The 23,754-nt window shown below is 38.9% G+C and overlaps 1 protein-coding gene across 1 annotated transcript in view; it reads right to left on the bottom strand.

Moving 5' to 3' along the window:
• Positions 1-23,754, bottom strand: part of RIC1 (RIC1 homolog, RAB6A GEF complex partner 1) — a 127,526-nt gene that overhangs the window by 33,568 nt on the left and 70,204 nt on the right. Inside the window, exons 8-12 of the mRNA XM_021712315.1 lie at positions 21,076-21,218; positions 20,657-20,793; positions 15,569-15,660; positions 9,061-9,149; positions 287-431 (exon numbers count right to left, since the gene is read on the bottom strand). Of these exons, the coding sequence (XP_021567990.1) occupies positions 287-431; positions 9,061-9,149; positions 15,569-15,660; positions 20,657-20,793; positions 21,076-21,218 (606 nt within the window). The remainder of the gene's footprint in view (positions 1-286; positions 432-9,060; positions 9,150-15,568; positions 15,661-20,656; positions 20,794-21,075; positions 21,219-23,754) is intronic.

Raw genomic sequence — 23,754 nt, 5'->3', positions numbered from 1 at the left:
TGCCTGTAATTCCGGCTACTCAAAAGGCTGAGGCAGAAGGATCGCCGGAGCCCAGCAGGTTGAGGCTGCGCGGCCACTGCACTCCAGTCTGGGCGACAGAGTGAGACTCCAACTCAAAAAATAAAGATCAATACATTCAGAAGCTCAAATTAATTCTGAACCTTACAAACTATTTTGGGATCAGAGTCGAATAAGGCAAAAAGGGAAGGTCTGTGATACAAGGGTTCTCTATGCATGCACTGTGTGGGATAATGGAGTTATCTAAAAATTGACCCTACTGACTTACGCAAAGTCTCCTCCAAGTGTACAAATCAGTTGTGCTCCAAACACACTCCATAAAGAAAGGCCTCCATATTCCCATGTCACTATAACAACACTGTTGTCAGGAGACCATCTGATCAACTTAACAGCGCCTGTTTTGTTCCAAATGTCTGTTAACAAGTAGTGAGAAGAGTTAAACATCAGTGATTGCTTCAGGAATACTCGGTGTTTTCTATAGTCTATTTCTTCAAATCTCAGTGAGCAGAAAGGCATGACTGATTCAAAGACCGAGATGAACCCTGCTCATGTGGGACTACTTAAAATGAGTGAAGCCGTTAGTTCGGCCTGATCTACTCAGTGCATAGGGGATTTATAAGAAGGAAAAGCTGTTTCTGGCCACTACTAGTTTGACTAATTTAAAACTTGCAAGCCTAAGATAAAAGTCTCTGACTTTGCACAAATCAGTTTCTGTAAAATGGGGATAAGGTTACTGCAAAAACTGTCCTTAGAGAAAAATATGTGTAGGCTTTTAAAAAAAAGGTCACACTGTAAGAATGAGAAAAACTTAAGAAGCAAATATCTATTTCTGGCAGTATAGCGAATGATTCCCTGAATGAAACAACTAAGATGTTGAATAGAATTCCTAAATGCCTCAGAACAACCAAAAATATTAGGACAAAGTGTTTTCTTTGAATTTTTCTGCCAAATCCTGAAGACCTTGACTTTCACCTCTGGTGACTCATGGCATGTTAAAGACAAGTAATAAAGCTCAGAGCTTCTCCAAAGTAAGACACCCATATAAAGCTGGGACTACGAAGGGCGACTTCCATGGTATTAAGAGAGAATGAGGAAAAAACAAATAAACAACTCTGCCCTAGAAGAGAAGAAGAAATAGCAAGGAATACTTTTGTGTTTCACCAGTGGTACTGAATGGAAAATAAAACTCCCCTGATAATCTGCAGCCACAAGTCAGCCTTCACCCTGATTTGTAATTTGTGCAATTAGTGAAGTTCAAAAAATCTCAGAGAACACAATGTGCAGGGTTCCAGACTGATGTAGTACTCCCAGGTAACCAGCAGAAACAAACACAGATTCTCTTTGAAAAAACCAGAATGCAATCCAGCTCTCAAAGCATTCATAAAATAATATGTTTCAAGGAAAATAATCAGCTCTTAGGAAGAAAAAAAAATCCGAAAATACAGAACCAAATGAGAGAGAACCCAGAGAAGCAAGACATAGCAGAAACAGACCCAGGCTTCAGATACTGGGACTAACAGACACCAGAATGTAAAACAACCATTCTATTTATAGCTAAAGAAATAGAAGACTGAAATTAGGGGCAGGATACATACATACTGAAAAAGGAGCTAAATAACTCTTTTAGAAATAAAAAAACACAACTGAAATTTAAAACTCAGTGGACAGACTAAGCAACGTATTAGACATAGCTGGAGAGGATTTAGTAAGCCCAGACAGATATTTTCTAGGATATAGTCCAGAGAAACAAGAAATTAAAACTCTTAAAAGTCAGGCTAAGCACCATGGAAAAGGTTGGGTGGCTCATGAATGAAATCCCAGCATTTCTAGAGGCTGCGGTGGGAGGACTGCTTGAGGCCAGGAGTTTGAGACCAGCCTCGGCAACACAGTGTGACCCCATCTCTACCAAAAGAAAGAAATGTAGAAGAAAGTAAAACATATATCTAATTAGAGTTCCAGAAAAACAGATTAGAGGAGAAGCAATATTCAGAGAGAGAGAGAGAGAGAATGGTTGGTTGAGAATTTCCTACAACAGTTGATAGATAAAAATCATATCCAGCAAGCTTGAGTCTCAAGCAGGATTAAAAAACAAAAGGACAAAAACTAAATTCTTTGTGTTCCACTTCACTGTGAAACTGCAGCATACCAAAGACAAAGAAAAGATCTGAAAAGTAAGCTGTAGAGAAAAGACTAATTTCCTAAAAAAGATAATACAAACTGGTGACTTCCTAGTAGCAGCAATCAAAATCCAGTGACACTGAACAACTACTTTAGTGCACAGAGAGAAAATACTTGTCAACCCAAAACCAAGTACCAAGTTAAACTATAATTAAATCACATGGGCAAAATAAAAACATTTTAGAATCTCCTTCCCCAAAATAGCATTTGCCATCAAAAAACTTCACTGAAAAAATCCCAAGGGATGTAAGAAATGGTAGGCAAAAAATACTGGTATCTATGCGGGCAATGCAAAGTCAACATGAACAGTTAAATATTCTAATGTTTAACTGAAATTTTAACACAAGATACCCCAGCTTCTTCCTAGAGATTAGTAAGGTTTTTATTACTAGATTAGATTTACACGAGCCCTCTCAACTTCCCTCTGACATGTTTTTCAACCACAAACATTAGAGAAATTTGTAGACTCTTATGGCAATTGTTCTTAAATTGGGAGCACATCTAAATCTAGGGGGGGAAAATGGAACAGTCTCAGTTTAGAAAAAATCCTCAATTGCTAATGTAGATATGGGACATAGTGCATTATTAAATTCATGGCTTACAGTAATGAGACTGCATTGCTGTTGGAAACAATCCTGAAATGGTCACTGGTCTTAGCTTAAAAAACAGATGGCGTCATTCACCATGTCTGTACTATGTGCCTTTCACTAAGCTGAACTAGCCTAGGGTAAAGACATGGGTAATACCCTACACCCAAGGCTTCCAGCCTACAAGGAGAAAAAAGACCTGTAAGCTAATAAGTTCAGTAAACCATGACAGATGCTGAAACAGACGTCATACGCAGGGTGCAATGGAGCACAGGAGGAAATGGTATTCTAACCAGCTCATGAGAAAATATTTCACTTGAGCTGGGTCATCTACTTTCATGTAGAAATATAGGACACTTCAGGGAGAGAGAATGGTGAGACTCAAATATCAGACAGAATGGAGACAGTTAAGAATCTGCAGGTCGTTTGGTCAAGTTAAGTAAAACTGATGAAGACTACAGCTCCTAGCATCTGTGCCAAGGTATCTCAGAGAACCACAGAGAGAGAACTTATACCATGAGATAACTTTCAAGAGAAACAGTGATCCATAGCAACTGTTGGGCACAATGTAAACTAGTTGCTGGTAGCTCACAGTTGCAATTCATTTAAATCTTTGTGAAGATGGATACTCAGGCGCTGCTGTGACAGAAAGCAAGTGTTCTGTGAAAATTAGCGTGGAACAGCAAAATGTGGGTGGTTGCACCCAGCTTGACCTTAAGGTTTGAAAACTGCACTGTCTAGTAAGGCACACACATGCCATTCGTAAAAAACTGTTTAAGAATTCAATAAAACTATTATTTTATTTCCATTTATGTTTTTCCTTTTCTTTCTGGAAATGCTACTAGGATGCTAACACATAGATACTTATTAAGTTGTTCAGTCTAACTCCTAAATCAAGAAAACTTTTGGCATTTCTTTTAGCCTAGGGGTACTATAAAATTCATAGAGATACTGAGAAGGGAGTGAACCAAGAAGCAATGACAGAGAGATTTAGTAGAAGGCCTTGTATGCCACATATGCAGACACAGCTGGATGTTTAACCCAACACCTATTCCTTCTCACTTCTGTCAACAGCTTAGAAAAGCTAACAAATAAATACTTTCCAAGTTTTCCTTGAACCCTAAGGGTGTCACACAACATAATTAGGGCCAAGTAGATGCAAGTGGAAGACAGAGCAGCTAGGAGGTGTTTCTGGGAAAGGTTTTGCTTTCCTGATTAAAAAACAGATATGCCCTGCTTTCTCCTTCTTTATTCAATTGCATAAATAATGATTGAAACTTAGTAGCTATGTTGTGACCATGGAGGTTAGATGAAGGTCAACAGCAGCATCTCACCTTTGAATATCTTGCTATTTGAAAAGATAAACCCTATTTAAGTCACAGTAAGTCAGATTTTCTGTTAGTTTCGGTCGGAAGTACTGTTGATGATAGAGTTTAGCCTCAGTCCTGTGGATAGTGGGGATTCACTAACGGGGTCAGAAAGAGATTTCAGTTTTGCCTATTGCTGTATATCCAGCATTTAGAACAGCATCTAGCATATAGTAGGTACTCAGTATTTGTTGAATGAATAAGCTGCATTGGAAGTAATAAAGTGAGAGGCAATGAAGTCAGGTAAGAAGCTACACCAAAGTCCAGACATGGAATGCAGGGGCTAAAACTAAGTGAGAATAAAAAGGACTAAAGGGAATTGAAAGTAAAAAATCTTGGATGTGGAATTAAGATGGCCGGTGAGAAGCAGGTAGAGTGTGTTCCTCCAATGGAGTAAATGGAAATAGAGTTTCCTCAGCATCCAGAGAAAAACAGGTCCAGCAGCACACTCCATGACTCATCAAAGAAGTGATAATAACCACACAGTGCAAAGAGAAAAATCGACACATCTGGGCTGGAACTACCCAGACTCTCTCCAGGATCATGGACAGCCTCTGGACACAGTGGGGAAGGTGCCCAGATCAGGACCTTCACAGCTAGCAACTAAGAAACTTACCACATCAGGGCTATATGTAGCAAATGGTGCTTAGGTCAGCCCCTTGCCAACCTCAAATAAGAAAAAATAGTCCACCCAAATAAGAAGGAACCAGAAAAATAATTCTGACCACATGAAAAAAGAGAGTTCTCCAACATCCCAAAAGACCACACTAACTCTTCAGCAGTGAACCCTAACCAGAATGAAATCTTTGAAATTCCAGAGACAGAATTCAAAAGGTTAATCATAAAATTGCTCAGGTAGAGTCAGAAGAAAGTTGAAAACCAATATAAAGAAACTAAACACTATAGTTAGGACATGAATGAAAATTATCCAAAGAAACAGAAACCTAAAAAAAAAAAAACCAAAAAAACAAAAAAACACTGAAATTCTGGAACTCAAAGAATAACTTAGAAAAGTACAAAATGAAGTGGAAAGTTTTAACAGTAGACCGGAATAAGCAGAAGGGATCTCAGAATTTGAAGACAAGGCTTTTAGATTAACTCATTCAGACAACAATAAAGAAAACAGAATCAAGAAAATAGAAGAAAGTCTTCAAGAAATGTGAGATTATGATTATGTAAAACATCCAAACCTAAGAGTCATAGATACCCCTGAGAAAGAGAAGCGAGCAACAGGTTTAGAAAACCTATTACGGGAATAACTGAGGAAAACTTCTCTGGCCTTGCTAGAGATTTAGACATCCAGGTACAAGAAGCCCAAAGAGCCTTCAGAAGATTCACTGTAAAATGTCAACCCCAAGATCTACAATCATCAGGTGATACAAAGTTAATGTGAAGGAAAGACTTTTAAGTGCAGTGAGACAAAAGCATCAAATAACTTACAAAGGTAAACCCACCAGACGAATGGCAGGTTTCTCAGAAGAAACTCTACTAGCCAGGAGGGCTTAGGGCCCCATCTTCAGTCTCCTCAAATGGAATAACACTCAGCTAAGAATTCTGCATCCCAGGAAATTAAATTTAATCAATGAAGGAGAAATAAAGTCTTTCTCAGACAAGCTAAGGGAATTTGTCACCATTAGACCAGCTCTACAAGAAATAAAGGAGTTCTATATACTAAAAGAAAAAGTTAAAATACACTAGCAAAAAACATTGGAAATCATAAAGCTCATAAAGCCATCAGGACTATAGAATGCCAATATAATAAAGGAAAAAAAAAAAGCAACCAGGTAAAACCAGCATGATGAAAGAGTACCTTACATATCATTGTTAACCCTGAGTGTAATAGTCTTTAATGCCTCACTAAAAAGACACAGACTGGCAGAACAGATAAAAAAAAAAACAAAAAAACAATCCAAATATCTGCTGCCTTCAAGGAACCCACTTAAGTCCACAGCAGGACTCCTTACAGACTCAAAGTAAAGGAGTAGGGAGAATACTCCACACAAATGGAAATAAAAAATGAGCAGGAGTAGCCATTCTCATGTCAGATAAAACAGACTTTAACAGTAAAAAGACAAAGATGGTTATTATCTAATGATAAAGGGATCAATCCAATGAGAAGACATAACAATTTTAAATATATGTGCATCTAACACCAGAGCTCCCACCTTTACAAAACAAAATCTACCAAACCTAAAAAAAGAGACAGACAGCAGTCCAATAACGGTGTGAGACTTCAACACACCACTAACAGCAACAGACAGCTCATCCAGGCAGAAAGTCAACAAAGAAACATTGGAGTTAAACGGGACCCTAGAGCAAATGGGCCTAATGGACACCTATAGAACGTTCTACTTCAAAGCTACAGAATATACATTTTTCTCATCAGCACATTATATAGCTTAAAGCCTACATTAGTGAGACTGAAAGATCCGCATATTGACAACCTAACATCACACCTCAAGGAACTAGAAAAAACATGAACCAAACTAAATCCAAAGCTAGCAGAAGAAAAGAAATAATGAAGATAAGAGCAGAACAACATGAAATTGAAATTAAAAAAATACAAAGGATCAATGGAACAAAAATCTGGCTCTTTGAAAAGATAAACAAAATTGACAGACCACTAGCTAAGATTAATTAAGAAATGAAGAGAAAAGATTCAAATGAGCTCAATCACACATGAAAATAGGGATAGAAATACAAAAAGATCATCTGAAATTATTATGAACACCCCTGACGAGAGAATTAGACAATCTAGAGGAATCTACAAAGAACTCAAACAAATCAGCCACCCTGAACAGACCATTAAATAGTAATGAGATTGAAACAGTAATTAAAAGTCTCCCAACAACAAAAAAATCCAGTACTTGACAGAGTCACAGTCAAATTTTACTAGACTTTCAAAAAAGAACTGGCACCAATTATACTAACACTATTCCATAAGATTGAAGAAGAGGGAATTCTCCCTAACTCATTCTATGAAGCCAGTATCACCCTGATACAAAAGCCAAGAAAAAACACAACAAGAAAACTACAGACCAATATCCCTGATGAACACAGCTGGGAAAATTCTCAACAAAACATTAGCAAACTGAATCTACAGCACATAAAAAAAAAATCCACCATAATCAAGGACACAAACAAATGGAAAAACATCCTATGCTCATGGATTGGAAGAATCCACATTGCTAAAATGACCATATTACCCAAAGTACTCTACAGATTCAACACAATCCCTATCAAACTACCATAATTTTCCACAGAATTAGAAAAACAATTCTAAAATTCAAATGGAACCAACAAAGAGCCAGAATAGTCAAAGTCATCCTAAGCAAAAAGAACAAAGCAGGAGGCATCATCATATTAGCTGACTTCAAATCATACTACAAGGCTGTAGGAACCAAAACAGCATGGTACTGGTACAGGAGAATCTTGCAGCAAGGGAACAGAATAGAGAATTCAGAAGTAAACCCAATTACCTATAACCAACTGATCTTTGAGTAAACAGACAAAAACAGACAGCGAGGAAAGGCTATTGTAATCAACAAGTGGTGTTGCGACAACTGGACAGCCATATGCAGAACAATGAAACTTGATCTTTTTCTCAGCTGATACAAAAGTGTACTCAAGATGGATTAGAGACTTAAATGTCAGACCTGAAACTCTAAACATCCTACAAGAAAACCTAGGAACTACCCTTCTGGACATTGGCCTAGGCAAAGAATTTATGGCTAAAACCCCAAAGTGGATGCAACAAGCAAAAATAAGTGAGACTTAATTAAACTAAAGTGCTTCTGCACAGTAAAAGAAGTAATCAACAAGCAAATAGGCAACCTACAGAATGGGAGAAGATATTTGCAAACTATACATCTGACAAAGGACTAATATCCAGAATCTAAAAGAACTCAAACAAATCAGCAAGAAAAAAGTAAATGACTCCATTAAAAAGTGGGCAAATGACATGAACAGACATCTCTTGAAGATATACAAATGAATGACATACAAAAAAATGATCAACAGCACGAGTCATGAAGGAAATGCAAATTAAAACCACAATGAGATACCACCTTACACCTGTCAGAATGGCCATTATTAAAATAAATAAATAAAAAATAGATGCTAGTGCAGATGCAGTGAAAAGGGAGGGTGCGAACACTATTGGTGGGAATGTAAATTAGTACAACTGCTATGGAAACTGGTAAGGAGATTTCTCAGAAAACTAAAAGTAGACCCACTATTTGACCCAGCAATCCCACTACTAGGTATCCAGCCAAAGGAAAAGGAGTTGTCAAATAATATGTGGACTCAACCTAAATGCCCTTTAACTGATCAGTGGATAATGAAAATGTGCCTTATGTACATCATGGAATACTGTTCAGCCATCAAAAAGAATGAAATAATGCAGCAACTCAGATGGAATTAGAGAACACCACCCATTCTAAGTAATAAGGAAGAGAAAACCAAACACTGCGAGTTCTCACTGGTAAGTGGGCTCTACAAAGGCACAAAGAATGATATAATGGACACTGGAGATTCAGGAGTGGGAGATGGTGAGGGGAGAAGAGATAGAAGGATGAAAACTCACCTATAGGGTACAGTGTGCACAGGTGGGGGTAGTGGGTAAACTTAAAGCCCACACTTCTTTGCCACTATGCAGCGCAACCAAATAACTAAAAACTATTTGTGCCCCCTAAAGCTATTGATATAAAGAGAAAAAAAAAAAGGACTAAAAGAATTAAAAAAGATATCTGAAGCCTTTCTAGTTACATAGAAATCCTTTGGTCATACAGAATATTGTGACATGTTCTACAATATTTGACAGACAGCATGTACTGTTTAATTTAAAATCAGTATCTGTTACACATAGCATTCATTAGTAGTACATCAAAAATACTTTTTAAAAAACTCACCAGGGTACTGCTTTGCTGTTAGTTCTAATTTATGAGACAGCAGCATGGCTCCAGTGGTATTATCTATTGTATACACCTGTACAGAGCCACTGTGAAAACAAAAAAAAAATTAGTGAAAAAAAACAAACACAAATAGAAAAAGTATTATTATGGATACTTTTATGTTCCCATCTAGCGATTCCATGTCTAGGTATGACCCTGAAATTTTTCTTTTTTTGAGTTGGAGTCTCACTTTGTCACCTAGGCTGGAGTGCAGTGGCATGCTCATGGATACTGCAGCCTCAATCTGCTGGGACCAGGTGATCCTTCCACCTCAGCTTTCTAAGCAGCTGGAGCTACAGGTGCCTGCCACCATGCCTGGTTTGTCTGTCTGTCTCTGCTTCTATTCATTTATTGTAGGGACGAGGTCTCACCAAGTTGCCTAGGCTGGCCTCAAACTAAGTGCTGAGATTACCCGGTTTCCAGAAATTCTTATCTAATGTTTACTAGAAGATGTGCACTGTACTATTGTGTATAACTGGAAACCAAATGGAAATAACCTGAATGTACAGCAACATGAGAGAAGAAAAATAAACGGTGGCACAGTCACAGAGTACTGACATACATAGCACCGAAAATGAACGACCTCCAGCCACATGCATTAATGTGGCTAGGAAACACAGGCAACGGAACTCTTAAACAGCACGAGCTTGAGTGGCACAGGTGCACGAATGCCTCTGTCCCCCGAGACAGCCAGACCCGCTTTCTCTTCCTCCGCTTCAGCCCCCTCAACACAAAGACAATGAAGACCCTCATGATGATCCACTTCGTGAATAAACACACCTTCCTTGAGATTTCTGAAGCTTACATTATTTTAAGAATACAGTGCATGGCAAAGATGTAACATAAACTATGTGTTAATAGGCTGTTTATGTTATAACAGCAGGCTATTAGTAGTTAAAAGTTTACTGAAAGTTAAAAGTTATACATGAATTTTCAGCTGCATGGAGAAAGGATCAGTGCCCCAACCCCTGGGTTGTTCGAGGGTCAACTGTATATATGAGAGGGGACTCAAAGAAAACCTGGAATTTATTTATAAAAAATTGTATATTTATTCTTACATGTTTAAACTTCAGTCCCCTTCAAAGGATTCTGCTTGATGCAATACACCTAATTAAGATGCTTTTTCCACTGCTCAAAACAGTTTTTGAACTTGTCAATGCTGTTGCCTATAGTGCTTCTACTGTTTTTTGTTTCACCTCTTCCACAGTGGCAAAACGTTTTCCTCTGAGGTCTTTTTTCATCCAGAGACACACAAAAAAAGTTGCTCAGGGCGAGATAGAGTGAGGAGGGAGGGTGGGGCATGGAGGTCTTGCAGCTTTGGGTCAAAAACTGCTGAATACTTAGTGTGGTGTGACCACGTGCACTCATAAATCATCTATCATGAAGTGGGTAAACATGTTGGCAGGATCGTGGGGGAAAAAATTTAGTGAAGCCAAATGCAGCCTCTCACAACATTAGCTGGTACACTGATGCCATCGGGTTCCTAGAATACTTATTTAGCAGGGGAAGCCTGTAGTCCAAAAGGTCTGCCCTCAAAAAAAGATAATTCCATTCTTTTAGGATACCCTCATATATTTGCTCTCTCTCTGTATATATACACACATATCAATACAGCAAATGTAGATATAAATATATATTTGATATATAGTAGCTAATTTATTTGTAGCAAAAATACAATAGAACTAATGTACACAAATGTCAGATTAATGATTCCCAAGGTGGAAAAAGGGGAATATCAAAGAGGAGGAGTAAACAAGGGGTTTCATCAGCATTGGTAATTGGCTATTTCTTAAGGTGGATAGTAATTCAGAAATATTTTATTATTTTAAAAAACATATACATATTACATGCAGCTCTTTTGTGCATATGGTATATGGAATTACTTTAAGAAATCTTTACAGTGGTCAAACTTATGAAGGGTCTGGAACCAAAACTAAAACCTCTATATTACTTCTACGCTAGATTTAAAAACTGAACTACAATAATCATAGAAAAATCCCATTTTTGCTTTTTGCACTATTTTCAGTTCGAAAACGTACACCTATTCAGTATCTGACAATGAGACACACACTTGAGTTATATTACTTAAGCATTGTAACGAAAAAAGAAACAAATGTTGTTCTTAAAAATACTTTCGACTCCAAAGTGGCTTTTACACACAGTAGGACAACAGTGGTTTAGGATCATAAGAATATTCTGGCACTTCTGCCTGCTTCTTTGTGGCAGGATTCAGAAGGTTTCCCCGTGGTAGCTTTGATCCATTCCGGCCAGGTCCTACCTCTTCTCAAGGATAAGGACTAGGACTAAGTAAAATACTTAGTAGTAAGTAGACAACCTGAAGTTGCCCCACAGCTCACTGATGCTGTTTTTAATTCCTTTTTTTCCCTGTGTTGCATATTGGATGATTTCTCTGACGTTAATTAAGCTCATTAATCTTTTCTTCTGTAATGTCTAATCTTCGTCAATCCCATTCAGTGTATTTTTCACCCTGGACATCATAGTTTTCATCTCTGGAAGTCTAATTTGGGTCTTTTTTTTTTAGTATCAATCTTCCACGTTCCAGTTAAATATCCACAAGGGACCCTTCTCTAGCACTCCTGGGGAGTTCTCCCTTTTGTGTTTCTACTATGAACTCTAGCTATATGGGTCTCCCCAGTTCTCATTTCATGTACTCAACTGGGGTTCTCTCCCCCCATCCCTGTGTTGTACCCTGGAAACACTCTTCCAAACAATAAAAGCTGGGACAGTTAGAAAGCTCATTTTGCTTCCTATCTTTCAGGGATCACTGTTCTTTGTCGCCTTAAGTTCACGTCTTGAATTCAAAACAGCTGTTTCATATTTTTGTCCATTTCTTGGCTGTATCGGGTGGAAGGGAAATGTTATTACACCTTAGTCAAAGCCAAATAAATGCCTGGAAAAGATTTCTTTCCGACTACCTGCCCAAACAGATTACCTCTTGCTGAGAGACAGCACTGAGTGGCTAGCAGGCATCATGTGGCTTTGCTTTTGTATCTGACAACTGTCAACTGCTACCACAGGACTGCTGAGCTCTCACGAGTCAGAGGGGAGTCTAAATATTTCTAATGTAAAAAGCAGATGCTAAGGTTCTACTTATAAAAGACTGACGACCTTTTAAGTGTCCTATAGTACCTACAGTTTTGAATTACTTTCTCATCAGCCCATTAGAAGAGAAGAATACATTTTCATTAAAAACACACTAATTCCAAAGCAAAAATCATCTCTATAATAGAGATATGGCTGTTGTCATCATTGGTGATCCAGGTTAGCATCATTAATACTGGGACAACTTGACATCATTGTTAAATAATGCCATGGGATGTACACATCATCACCTATGACAAAAACGTGTCACCAGAATCTAACCAAACCTTTAAATATAATGGTAAGAGTCAATAGTGGTCTTCTACAAACTGGAATCCTAAAAGGAAGTTGGCTTCTTATAGAACTCTAAGGACACCAGCTACAGCCTAGAGTTCAAGGCCACCAGTCCTGGCAAGTGCAGGCAGATCAGGGCTTAGAAGCCATTGGTTTGCTACGTCACATGGCTACAATCATAAAACTTTAATCCTAACCTATGATCATGCCAGAAGAGGTGCTTATAGTCTCACAACTGATGAAGACCGAGGTGACTGAAAGGTTATAAGACAAGATTCTACCTTCATTACCCTGGGGAAAGGACCAGTACTTCCCAGTCACGTAGCTTATAAGCACAGATAGCCTATGACTCAAGTGCCTCTTCTGGATTCTAACATCTGGCCTTATTAGAAGCCTGGGGGCTAACTCTGAGTGCAGGTATTGTGGGACCTGCACACTTGCCACTGCTCTTGTCTCTGTGAGATTCTTCTAAGTGTTTTCCCACGTCTGACAAGTAGGTTTTCTAGTCATTTGACTATATTTACTTAACAAGAAGCAGCTTTCAGGTTAGTAATTCTACGCATCAGAGAAACTAAATGCCATCATGAGCAAAAATTGATGTAAATCTAGAACGTAGAACATTCTATGAAGAACTGAGCTGAACAAAAAAAGCCAGTACCATAAAAAAATTTTTTTAAAGAGGTGTTATGATCTGTTGCAGGTAAAAGGTGACTAACAAGAAATAATAATCAAATATAATTAGTGAATCTTGATTGAGTCTGACTGGAACAAAGGAATTATGAAATAAATTTTGGTGACAATTGGGTTAATTTGAATATGAATTGGGGATTATTCTATTAGAGATTTATCATTAATTATCTCATATGTGATAAGGATATTGGGTTTATATAAGATAATGTATCTTTTTTTTGAAAACAAAGAAAGAGTTTTCAAATATCCACCAACAGCAAAGTGAATAAATTATGGCATGTTCATACACTGGAACACCATTAACAAATTAATTAAAAATGATTACAGCTATTGGCAAATAACATGGATGAACCTTATAATATTGACTGAAAGACGACTGACCCAAAACATAAAATATGATTCCATTCAAAATCAGGCAAACCTGAATTATGCTCTTCAGGAATATATACATAGTGATAAAACTATTTTTAAAAATCATCACAAAGATAGAAAACTGGCTACCAAGTAAGTCAAGGGAACAAGAGTTGTGATTAGGAAGTAGCAAGAAGAGAGCTTATGACAAACTGGCAATGTTCTATTTCTTAACCTAGTTGTGTACAGTCAGGTGTTTGTGTTACAATTATTTTAAAACTGTGAATATTTGTAATATATACTATTTTACATGCATGTTTTTATTTTATCATATGAAAGTTTAAAAGGATATTATAAACTTTTTGCCAATAAATTTGACAATGAGCCAGGCTCAGTGGCTCAGCCTGTAATCCCGTGCCTTTGGGAGGCTGAGGTGAGTGGATTGCCTAAGCCTGCGGGTTCAAGACCCGCCTGGGCAACTTGGCGAGACCTCATCTCTATAATAGATCAAAATGAGCCGGGTGTGGTAGCATGCGCCTATAGTTCCAGCTACTTGGAAGGCTGAGGCAGAAGGATCGCCGGAGCCCAGCAGGTCGAGGCGACAGTGGCCGGGAGTGGCCACTGCACTCCAGTCTGGGTGACAGAGTGAGACTCCAACTCAAAAAAAAAAAAAAAAATTGACAATGTATATGAAAAACTCCTAACAAAACACAACTTGCCGAAATGACTTAAGAAGAGATAGAAAATCAAAATCCTCTGAGATCTGTTTTTTAAAAATGAATTCAGTCAGCAGTTCAAAAAATTCCCAAGAAGAAAATCCTAGGTCCAGATGACTTCACTGACAAATCACACTATACATTGCAAGATGACCAGAAAAGAAAGTGAAGAACCCTCTCTCAACCCATTTTATGAGACAAATTAACCAGGAGGATAGGAGAAAGGGAAATTGTAGGAGAAACTCAGCAATATAGATTTAAAATTCTAAACAAAATATGACCTAACCAAATCAACGAATATAAAGAAAACATGCTCTTTCTTTCTTGTACTAAGTTAAACTTACTTGTATTTCTAGTTTTAACTGCTCAGTGAGAAGCAGTGTATGAAAACAAGTCAACATTGAGGATGAGGATACCCGGCGTTACAAAGATTATTGAGAGTGTGATGAAGGTGCTTTCTAATATGGTGATGCTTAACTTGGGCGGAGATGAGGTGACTGGAGACTATGCAAACCAAGTCTCATTTTGAGTGCAAAATGGAATTTTTATAGAAAGAGTTTTGAAAACTGAGAAGCACTATACACATTGCAAGGCATTACTATAACTAATATAATCTTTTTATTTGTGCTAAACTACAAGCTCAACAAAGTCAGGCATCTTTGCCTGTTTTCCTTGCCTATATTCCAAATGCTTAGAACTGTGCCTGGTTCAAGCTAGATGCACAGACATTTGCTGAACAAATAATTTAATTTTTAAAGTCAGGGTCTCACTCTGCTGCTCAGGCTGAAGGGCAGGGGCACGATCATGGCTCACCACAGCCTCAGAGTCCTGGGCTGAAGTGACCCTCCTACCTCAGGCTCCAAAGAAACTGGGACTATAGGCATGCACCACCATGCCTGGCAATTTTTGAAATTTTCTGTAGAGATGAGGTCTTACTATGTTGCTCAGGCTGGAATTTTATTCAATTTTGTATTGAAAATCTCCATTATATGAATCAAAGCAAGAAGCTGAAGCTGATTAAACAGTAAAACAAAACAAAACAAAACAAAAAACCCTCTAAATTTTAGCTGATTTATTCTTTTTAACTTGTAACCCAATTTTCTACCATTGAAGAGAAACTCACTTTTATAAATTAAAACGTTCATCTTCCAAAATCTGCCTTTTGCTTTTGTTCACTTCAATCTAATAAAACACTTCAAGATGACATATTAAGGTTGGTTCATAAACTACAACAGGCATGATGCAGCTTATGTTTAAAAAAGACATTATTTTTGGCAATGCCTCTGAAACATCCAAAAGTCTGTATCAATTACCTGGCACAACCAAACGCCATTAGTCGATACTTGTTATTTACTGCTACACATGTTCCGTCAACAACATCTTGTGGCCAAACTCCATGAAGCTGCTATTATAATAGAGAAAAAAAGATAAGGCTTAAAAAGAATTCCCTCAAGTTTACAGTCATCAATACGGTTCTTCAATAAATATATTACTTCATAAGGCTTCATTTGGTGTCATATGCATTGGGAAACATTCCATCAGAACTGCTATCTGAATATTCTCCCTTAAAACCTCAAGCTTCTCATCAATTGGTTCAATAAATACTGAGCTCAGTCTAGTGCAAGTTAATCTATTTATAAAATAATAAAAAATAAAATGTGGCCTCCAAATCATATTAGATAAATATGAACTTGTTAGAACACGAACCTCTGACAGCATAAATACCACACCTGCTCACTGGTGTTATTCTCATCACCTAGCACATAGTGTTTACCTTCCTAGTCAGTGGGAAGTAGTACATTTGATTTGGCTTATCTTTTAGAAGCAAGTCATGGTTTGTCAATTGTTTACCATTCTCTACAATTCACTTGCTTTATAATGTATTTATTGAGCAATCATTACTGCCTTCATTCCCTTAAATGATTATCTGATCTCATCAAGCTTCAGTTTTCCTATCTGCAAATTACTTAGGGGTGTTACAATTAAATGAGAGTACATGTAAACTATTTAGTACAATGTTTGCCCTTCAACAAGTTAAACATTCAATAAATGAATGACATTATTAGTAAGCTTATATGCTATTCAATTCCACATATAAAGAACAGATTCAGCTCAGCTGTTTGTTCTTATAAGTTAAATCACAACAATTTCAAATTATAAATTCCAAGGCAAAGATCATGATCATTAATTTGGGAAGCACAAAAAAAGATAGCAGTGTGTGTGTGTGTGTGTGTGTGTGTGTGTGTGTGTGTGACTTTATTTTTGTATGCTCCCCACAGTAAACATTAGAAAATCCAATATAGTCACAACAGTTTGAACTAGACTACTACAGATTTCATCTGATTCCAAAATGGATATGTAATCTACTGTCTAAACATAGAATATCTGCTTTAAATACGAATTTTATTTTTCAATTTTAATAACAGAACTAGATGTTTCACATAGCCAAACACAATAAATCTCCCTGAGCATTATGTCTCTGGATCACAACTTAGACTGAAATTCGCTACTTTTTTTTTTTTGAGTTGGAGTGTCACCTGGTCACCCAGACTGGAGTGCAGTGGCGGCTCCCGGCCACCGCAGCCTTGACCTGCTGGGCTCCGGCAATCTTTCCGCCTCAGCCTTCCCAGTAGCCAGAATTACAGATGTGCACTACCACACCTGGCTGATTTTTTAAAAAATTTTATTGTCGAGATGAGGTCTCGCTGCCCAGGCGGGTCTCGAACCCGCGGGCTCAGGCAGTCCACTCACCTCAGCCTCCCAAAGGTGCGGGATGGCAGGCTGAGCCACCGAGCCCGGCTGAAATTCGTTTCTATAACCGATATTTCCCAAGTGCCGGCTATTCACTGGGCACCACGCTCAGTGACAGGAGAGGGCAGGCACCAAACACGCCAAAATACCCGCTTGTATCCCTGCCACACGTCTGAGTCGGAAGACAGACAAATTTAAAAATTCTGCAGTATGCTGGCTGTCAGTAAATGCTACTAAAAAAGTAAAGCGATCATGGCGACGAGCGAGTGCGGCATGATAGCAAACAGGTGCCTTGGGAGGAAAGTCCCAAGAGAAATCAAGCAAGCGCAAAGGCCCCCTTGTGGCAGCAAAGAGGCCTGTGGGATGGAGTGCGGTAGACAGGGCAAAGCAAAGCTGAAGTGTAGGAAGAGATGTACCAGGAGGCCAGATTTTTAGGCTTTGAAGGCCACGGTAGGAACACTGACTTTTTCTCCAACTGGTATATGGGAGTTCCTGGAGTACTTTTCAGTTTTGTTAACCTTCCCTATGACAAGTTATACTATGGTAAAGAATGCACAAAAATGAAAAGCACATCTAAACGTTCTATCACAAAGCAAACACTTGTGGAACCACCTCTCCAGCCAAGAACAATCAGCACCCCAAAGTCTCCCAACAGTGCCCTTCCCAACTGCTGCATCTCCATACCCCTACCACAGAAGTCACCAATATCCATATGTACTTGGTAATCGCTTCCTTCTTTTCCTTTAAACACATATCCATCTGTACTCTGATTTAGAATTTCTTATGTTTTTATTTTCCCTTTAACTTTATATAAAATGGAATCACAACATGTATTTTTTTTGTGTCTACCTGCTTTCTTTTCTTTTTTTTTTTTTTTTTTTTGAGTTGGAGTCTCACACTGTCAACCAGACTGGAGTGCAATGGCCGCTTCCGGCCACTGCAGCCTCGACCTGCTGGGCTCCGGCGATCCTCCCTCCTCAGCCTTCCGAGTAGCCGGAATTATAGGCATGTGCTACCACGCCCGGCTAATTTTTTGATTTATTGTAGAGATGAGGTCTCGCTGCCCAGGCGGGTCTCGATACCTGCTTTCATTCAACATGTTTGTGAGATCTGTGTTGCTGCATGTAGCCTAATTTGTTAATGCTCATTGTACTCTCTAATTCTGGGCTTAGCTCACTGGGTCTCTTGCTTTCATGAGCCTGATAATTCTTTCCTGTCTTGTTACTTTACCAAAGACTTTGAGCATCTTAAACAATTTTTCTTCTTCTAGCTTTTTAGTCCTCAAGGTTTAGTCCTCATAATCTAGTCCTAATAACAGTTCTGAGCAGAAAACTGGCTTAATCTAACACTGTTACACATCTGTTAAATGCCATGTAGTTAATTCCCAATTACTGATAATACAAGTGTTATTTTCTTGTAATTCATATTTCTATTTATAACTTATTCAATAATGTCCATTTGCTTTCATTATTTTTCAAATCCTTAATGTATTGGAAAAATCTATTTAATCACATACTAATAAATGCTGAGAATATATGCTGTACTAACTCTAAAGTACTCAGAAAGAGTCCACTGCTTTCCAGCCCTAATATGTTGTTTGCATGTAAACATTTAAGTCCCAAACACAAATCCAGTTACGTAAGCACCCTGTAGAAAAAAAAGAGATTTTTCTCATTTCTCAAAAGTTTTTATTCTTAACAACTGACATAAATTTACAAATGTATTATTTAGTACTTTACTATCTGAATAAAGTTGATAATAGAAAATATTTGCTAATATTAAAGCTGACACCAAGTAGAATGACAACAAATGTCCTTAAATACTAAAAGAGAACAGACTGAATATGAATATATACTTCTCTGACTTCTAAAAACCTCAACTTTTATAACAGAAAAAATTTTTCTAAATCATAAAATGGCAAAGACAAAGGATGGGAGAGGGGGCAGCATGCAGACATTTTAGAAGCTGAAAAGCATGTGGGCGAGTGGAATCCTTAACGGGCAGTAAAGGATGCTGAGAAACATCTAAATAGACATCGCACAAAAGGCTTGGGAATCCAGGTACCTTTGAAAGACTGGAATAAAAGTAGCAGGATTGGCTCAAGACCTATTTAAGCAGCAGCCAGGTCCTCCCAGAGCAATTCTGCAATGCCGAGCAGCCAAGAAATACCCCACCTCCACTCTGGCAGAAAACTGGACATTTTTCTTTAGAGAAAAGCAAGCAAACAAAACCCCCCCAGAGGTCTATGGACCACACTGAAAACAAGGATAGAAAGTAAATGTTCTCTTCTGCAACTCAAATTCCAGAATACTAGAGCAGCCAGGTATACATCTTCAGGAAGAACTGTAGACTCTTTTCCAAGAACACTGGAGACAGAGAGGGAAGAGGAGGGGAACAGACGGATGGAGGGGAAGGAAGGCAATAACTCTAAAGGTAGGAAGTCCCTCAAGGAAATGGCTTGGTCAGCTCAGGCTATGGTAAAGATTGGCCAGGTGTGGTGGCTCACACCTGTAACTCCAGTACTTTGGGAGGCCAAGGTGGAGGAACTGCTGAAGCCCAGGAGTTCAAGATCAGACTAGGCAACATGGTGAGACCTCATCTCTACAAAAAAAAAAAAAACTGTAGCTGGGAGTGGTAGTATGAGCCTGTAGTCCCAGTTACTTGGGAGGCTGAGGGGGAAGGGTCACCTGAGCTCAGAAGGTTGAGGCTGCGGTGAGTAGCGATAATGTCACTGCATTCCTGCCTGGGTGACTCAAAAAAAAAAAAAAAAAAATCACAGTCAATCCAAACTCACAGAGTTTTCAAGGAGCTCAATTCCATATTGGAGCTCTGGCACAGCCGCCAATGCACACAGTAATCAACGCTCACAAGCTATCAGAGGATCTCATACAAATAAAAGAGTGAAGGGAATCCTCAAGCTGATGGTGCAAGCCAAAAAACAATAGTTGTGTCAAGGAATATTTAGGAAGCAACTGGTCCAGCTTGGAGCAGGCCAGAGGGCTCCAAGAGAAACGTCTTCAAGAAGACGAAACGAATAGAAGAGCTAATGTGTTTGGAAAAATTGAGAGGATACTGGCACAACTGGCAGGCAGTTTGGGGTTGAAGAAGTGGTAAGTACATAAAAACTGAGCAATGCCAAAAACAATGATTAATTCCAGCTGGAAGAAAAATCTGCTGGAAAGGAAAAAATAATCATAACATACTACATGGCTCAGGTACTAATAGGGCTTACATATCCGTAAAAATATAAACAATGAAAAGCAATAAAAGCCACAACAACCATATTGGAAAGAGGAAAGTAAATGGTCATTTTCCATGTAGAAGTCAATAAACACAGCCTGTAAATTAAAGGAAATACTCACAGTGGTGGAGATAAATTTCAAAATAACCAGTAAAGGAATAAAAAGCAACTGCCTTTAGGAATGGCAAATCAGACATGAGGACAGTGGGGAGGAACGCAGGAACCCTAATTTTTCTTCCACGTGTCTAGCAGAATTTATTCTACTTACACAAGTTACATAGTTTGATTTAAAAAAATTAACAACCCCCCAAATCTAATATGAATAAAGACAATAGAGAGGGATTTGATAACAAAGAATAAAATCAATAAATGTAAAATATAAAAAACCTTCAGAGAAAATAAGCCATACCTCTGCAGTAAATCTACTTGACACCGGTGTAATAAATCCAACTTTACCGTCATTAAACACAACAGCAAACCCATCAAGTGTGGCGCAGTATTCCATGTCTTTAATGTGTACATTTGTAAAGCCCAGGAATGAACCTACTGAAGAAAAAATGAGTATATGAAACAGAATAATGAATATAGCAAATTATTCTCTTACTTTTTGCTTGCAAACCCTGTAAGGTTAAAGGACAGAAGTAACGATCTAATGATTGTAAACAACGAAACTATCCTTTCCTACTGAATGATTCCCTCTCTCGCACTCTCCCCCAGCCCCCTTGCATAAGTAAAGCCAAAGAAGAAAAGTCAACTTTTACGCATAAAAATATCTAGGCAGCTTAGAAATATTAAGCTGGTTCTACTTCATGTAGAAAGCACAGCTACCTCTGGAAGACTGCAGGTCTACTGAAAACGGCACTGTACAAAGGTCGATGGCTTTCCTTCCATTTGTCGTTCCGTCCCAGTGGATAAGATGAAGAAGTCCATCAGAAGTAGCAACCAGGAGATCGTCCAGCACCGACTGCAAACTGTAGTAGAATCAATTCATTGTTTAGAGACATACTGAGAAAGCAATGAGTATGAACATAGTTGCTTTGGAGAGCACTCGTGCAAAAAAGATCATGAAATCATTTATAAAACATCTCTATCCACAATTTATTTATTATTTTTAAAATTTTTATTTTTAAGATGTGGGGTACAATTCAGGGTTAGGGATACAAATGGTCATTGGAGAGGTAAAGTTTGGGCCTCACTTTGGTCCCCACGTCACCTGGTTTGAGATCAGGCACCATTCTTGATGAAGTGTGCCCCCTGCTCCCTCTCCTCTATCTACAATTAAGCTATGCAGCAAATTTTTTTTTTTTTTTTGAGTTGGAGTCTCACTCTGTCGCCCAGACTGGAGCGCAGTGGCCGCTCCCGGCCACCGCAGCCTCGACCTGCTGGGCTCCAGCGATCCTTCCGCCTCAGCCTTCCAAGTAGCTGGAATTATAGGCATGCGTTACCACGCCCGGCTGATTTTTTGATTTATTGTAGAGATGAGGTCTTGCTGCCCAGGTGGGTCTCGAACCCGCGGGCTCAGGCAATCCACTCACCTCAGCCTCCCAAAGGTGTGGGATTACAGGCTGAGCCACCGAGCCCGGCACAGCAAATTTATCTATGTGTAATTCAATTTAGAATTTAAAAATTTGGAAGAAATGAAAGTGTATGGACAGCCAGAGTCACAAATTTGATGAACTGGGTTAAAAACTAAAAATACTGAAACAGTAAATTAGAAGATGAAAGCATAAGTGATAGCTGACAAGGAAAAAAAAGGCAGAGAAACTTCACAATGAACAGCTATAACTGATAACAGAATGACAATCTAAAGCCAAGGAGTGTAGAGGTAACAATCCTTGGGTACTGTTCAATAAAACTTCCAACAATGATAGAAACGTTCTGTACCTGTATGATCTGAAAACGGCAGCCACTAGCCACCCGTGGCGACGGCACACCTGAAATACTGCTAGTGAACACAAAAACTTACTTTTGATTTACTTTTAATTTAAATTTAAGTATCTTCATGTAACTAGTGGCTATTGTAGAGGAGAGCATAGCTCTAGAGCAATATATTTCTTGGGTCTCAGTGTGCCTCACATTCATTCGCTCAGCTGAAATCAGTTGAGCCCATGCTGTGACAGGTGTTACACTCCTTGCTGGATACTCAAGGGTGAATACAATATAATCTGCCTCTTTAGAAGACTTCTCGTTCAAGAACTGAAAACTATTTATACAGCGCGTGACCTCAACACTCACCTATATCTGCAAAGACATTTAGCAGTTACTCCATGGGCCGGTGGGGGAGCTGTTTTGCTCATCTCTGCATGTCCAACCCCTAAAGCAGTGTTAGTTACAGATGGCACCATATGTTTTGTGGAAAGAAGAAAGAAAGGGACAGAGGTAAAAAGAACCCAAAAATGAGGCCACAAAAATACTGGCAAAGAGAAGAAAAAGAAACCCACGTAAACCTCTACTAACGGATATCTGGAAAGCTTCCAGGGTATAAGATGAAATTGAAAAGAGTGGTCAAGAATATTAAATGCTATAAAAAATTCAAAGACCATACAGAAAGGAATGAAAAATGTTATGTGTATGCAATATATACTCCATAATATGTTATTAAATTTCCTGTCATACTTAAGAAGGAAAGAGTGGGCCAGGTGTGGATGTTCAAGCCTGTAATCCCAGCACTTTGGGAGGCTGAGGTGAGAGGATTGTCTGAGTCCATGGGTTCAAGACCAGCCCGGGCAACTTGGTGAGACCTCATCTCCACAACAAACCAAAAAAATAGCCAGGTGTGGTACTGCGTGCCTGTAGCTCCAGCTCTTGGAAGGCCAAGGTGGAAAGATCACCTGAGCCCACCAGGTCGACACTGGGGTAGCTGCAAGCTTGCCACTGCACTCCAGCCTGGGGCAACTCCAGCTCAAAAAAGAAGTTCATAGGCCACGCTTAGTGGCTCAGCCTGTAATCCCAGCACTTTGGGAGGCCGAGACAAGTGGATTACCTGAGCCCGTGGGTTTGAGATCAGCCTGGGCAATCTGGCGAGACCTCATCTCTACAATGAAAAATAGCCAGGCATGGTAGCGAGCATCTGTACTTCCAGCTATCTGGAAGTCTGAGGCGGCTGGAGCCCAGAAGGTCAGCGCTGGGGTGGCCATGAACATGTATGCCACTGCATTCCAGCCTGGGTGAAAGAGTGAGACTCCAACTCAAAAAAAAAAAAAAAAAAAAAAAAGGAATTCACAATAGCAAGAACATGGAACCAACCATGCTGCCCATCAAAAGAGAACTAGATTAAAAAAAAAAGATGTGGTACATATACACAGTGGACTATTACTCAGCCATAAAGAACAAAATCATGAACTTCACAGCAACCTGGATGGACTGAGAGTCTACAATACTGAGCAATCTTTCACAGAAACAAAGAACCTAGTATCACATGTTCTCATTCATAAGTGGACCTTGAACAACTATTGCAATACTATAAGGAAAGGATTGGCAGGAGTGGGAAACTGTGGGGTGGGGGGG

The sequence above is a fragment of the Carlito syrichta genome, unplaced genomic scaffold (assembly GCF_000164805.1).
Source record: "Carlito syrichta isolate Samal-C Ts95f unplaced genomic scaffold, Tarsius_syrichta-2.0.1 Scaffold303180, whole genome shotgun sequence".
Lineage (NCBI taxonomy): Eukaryota > Metazoa > Chordata > Mammalia > Primates > Tarsiidae > Carlito > Carlito syrichta.
This window is presented reverse-complemented; position numbering and strand designations above follow the sequence as displayed.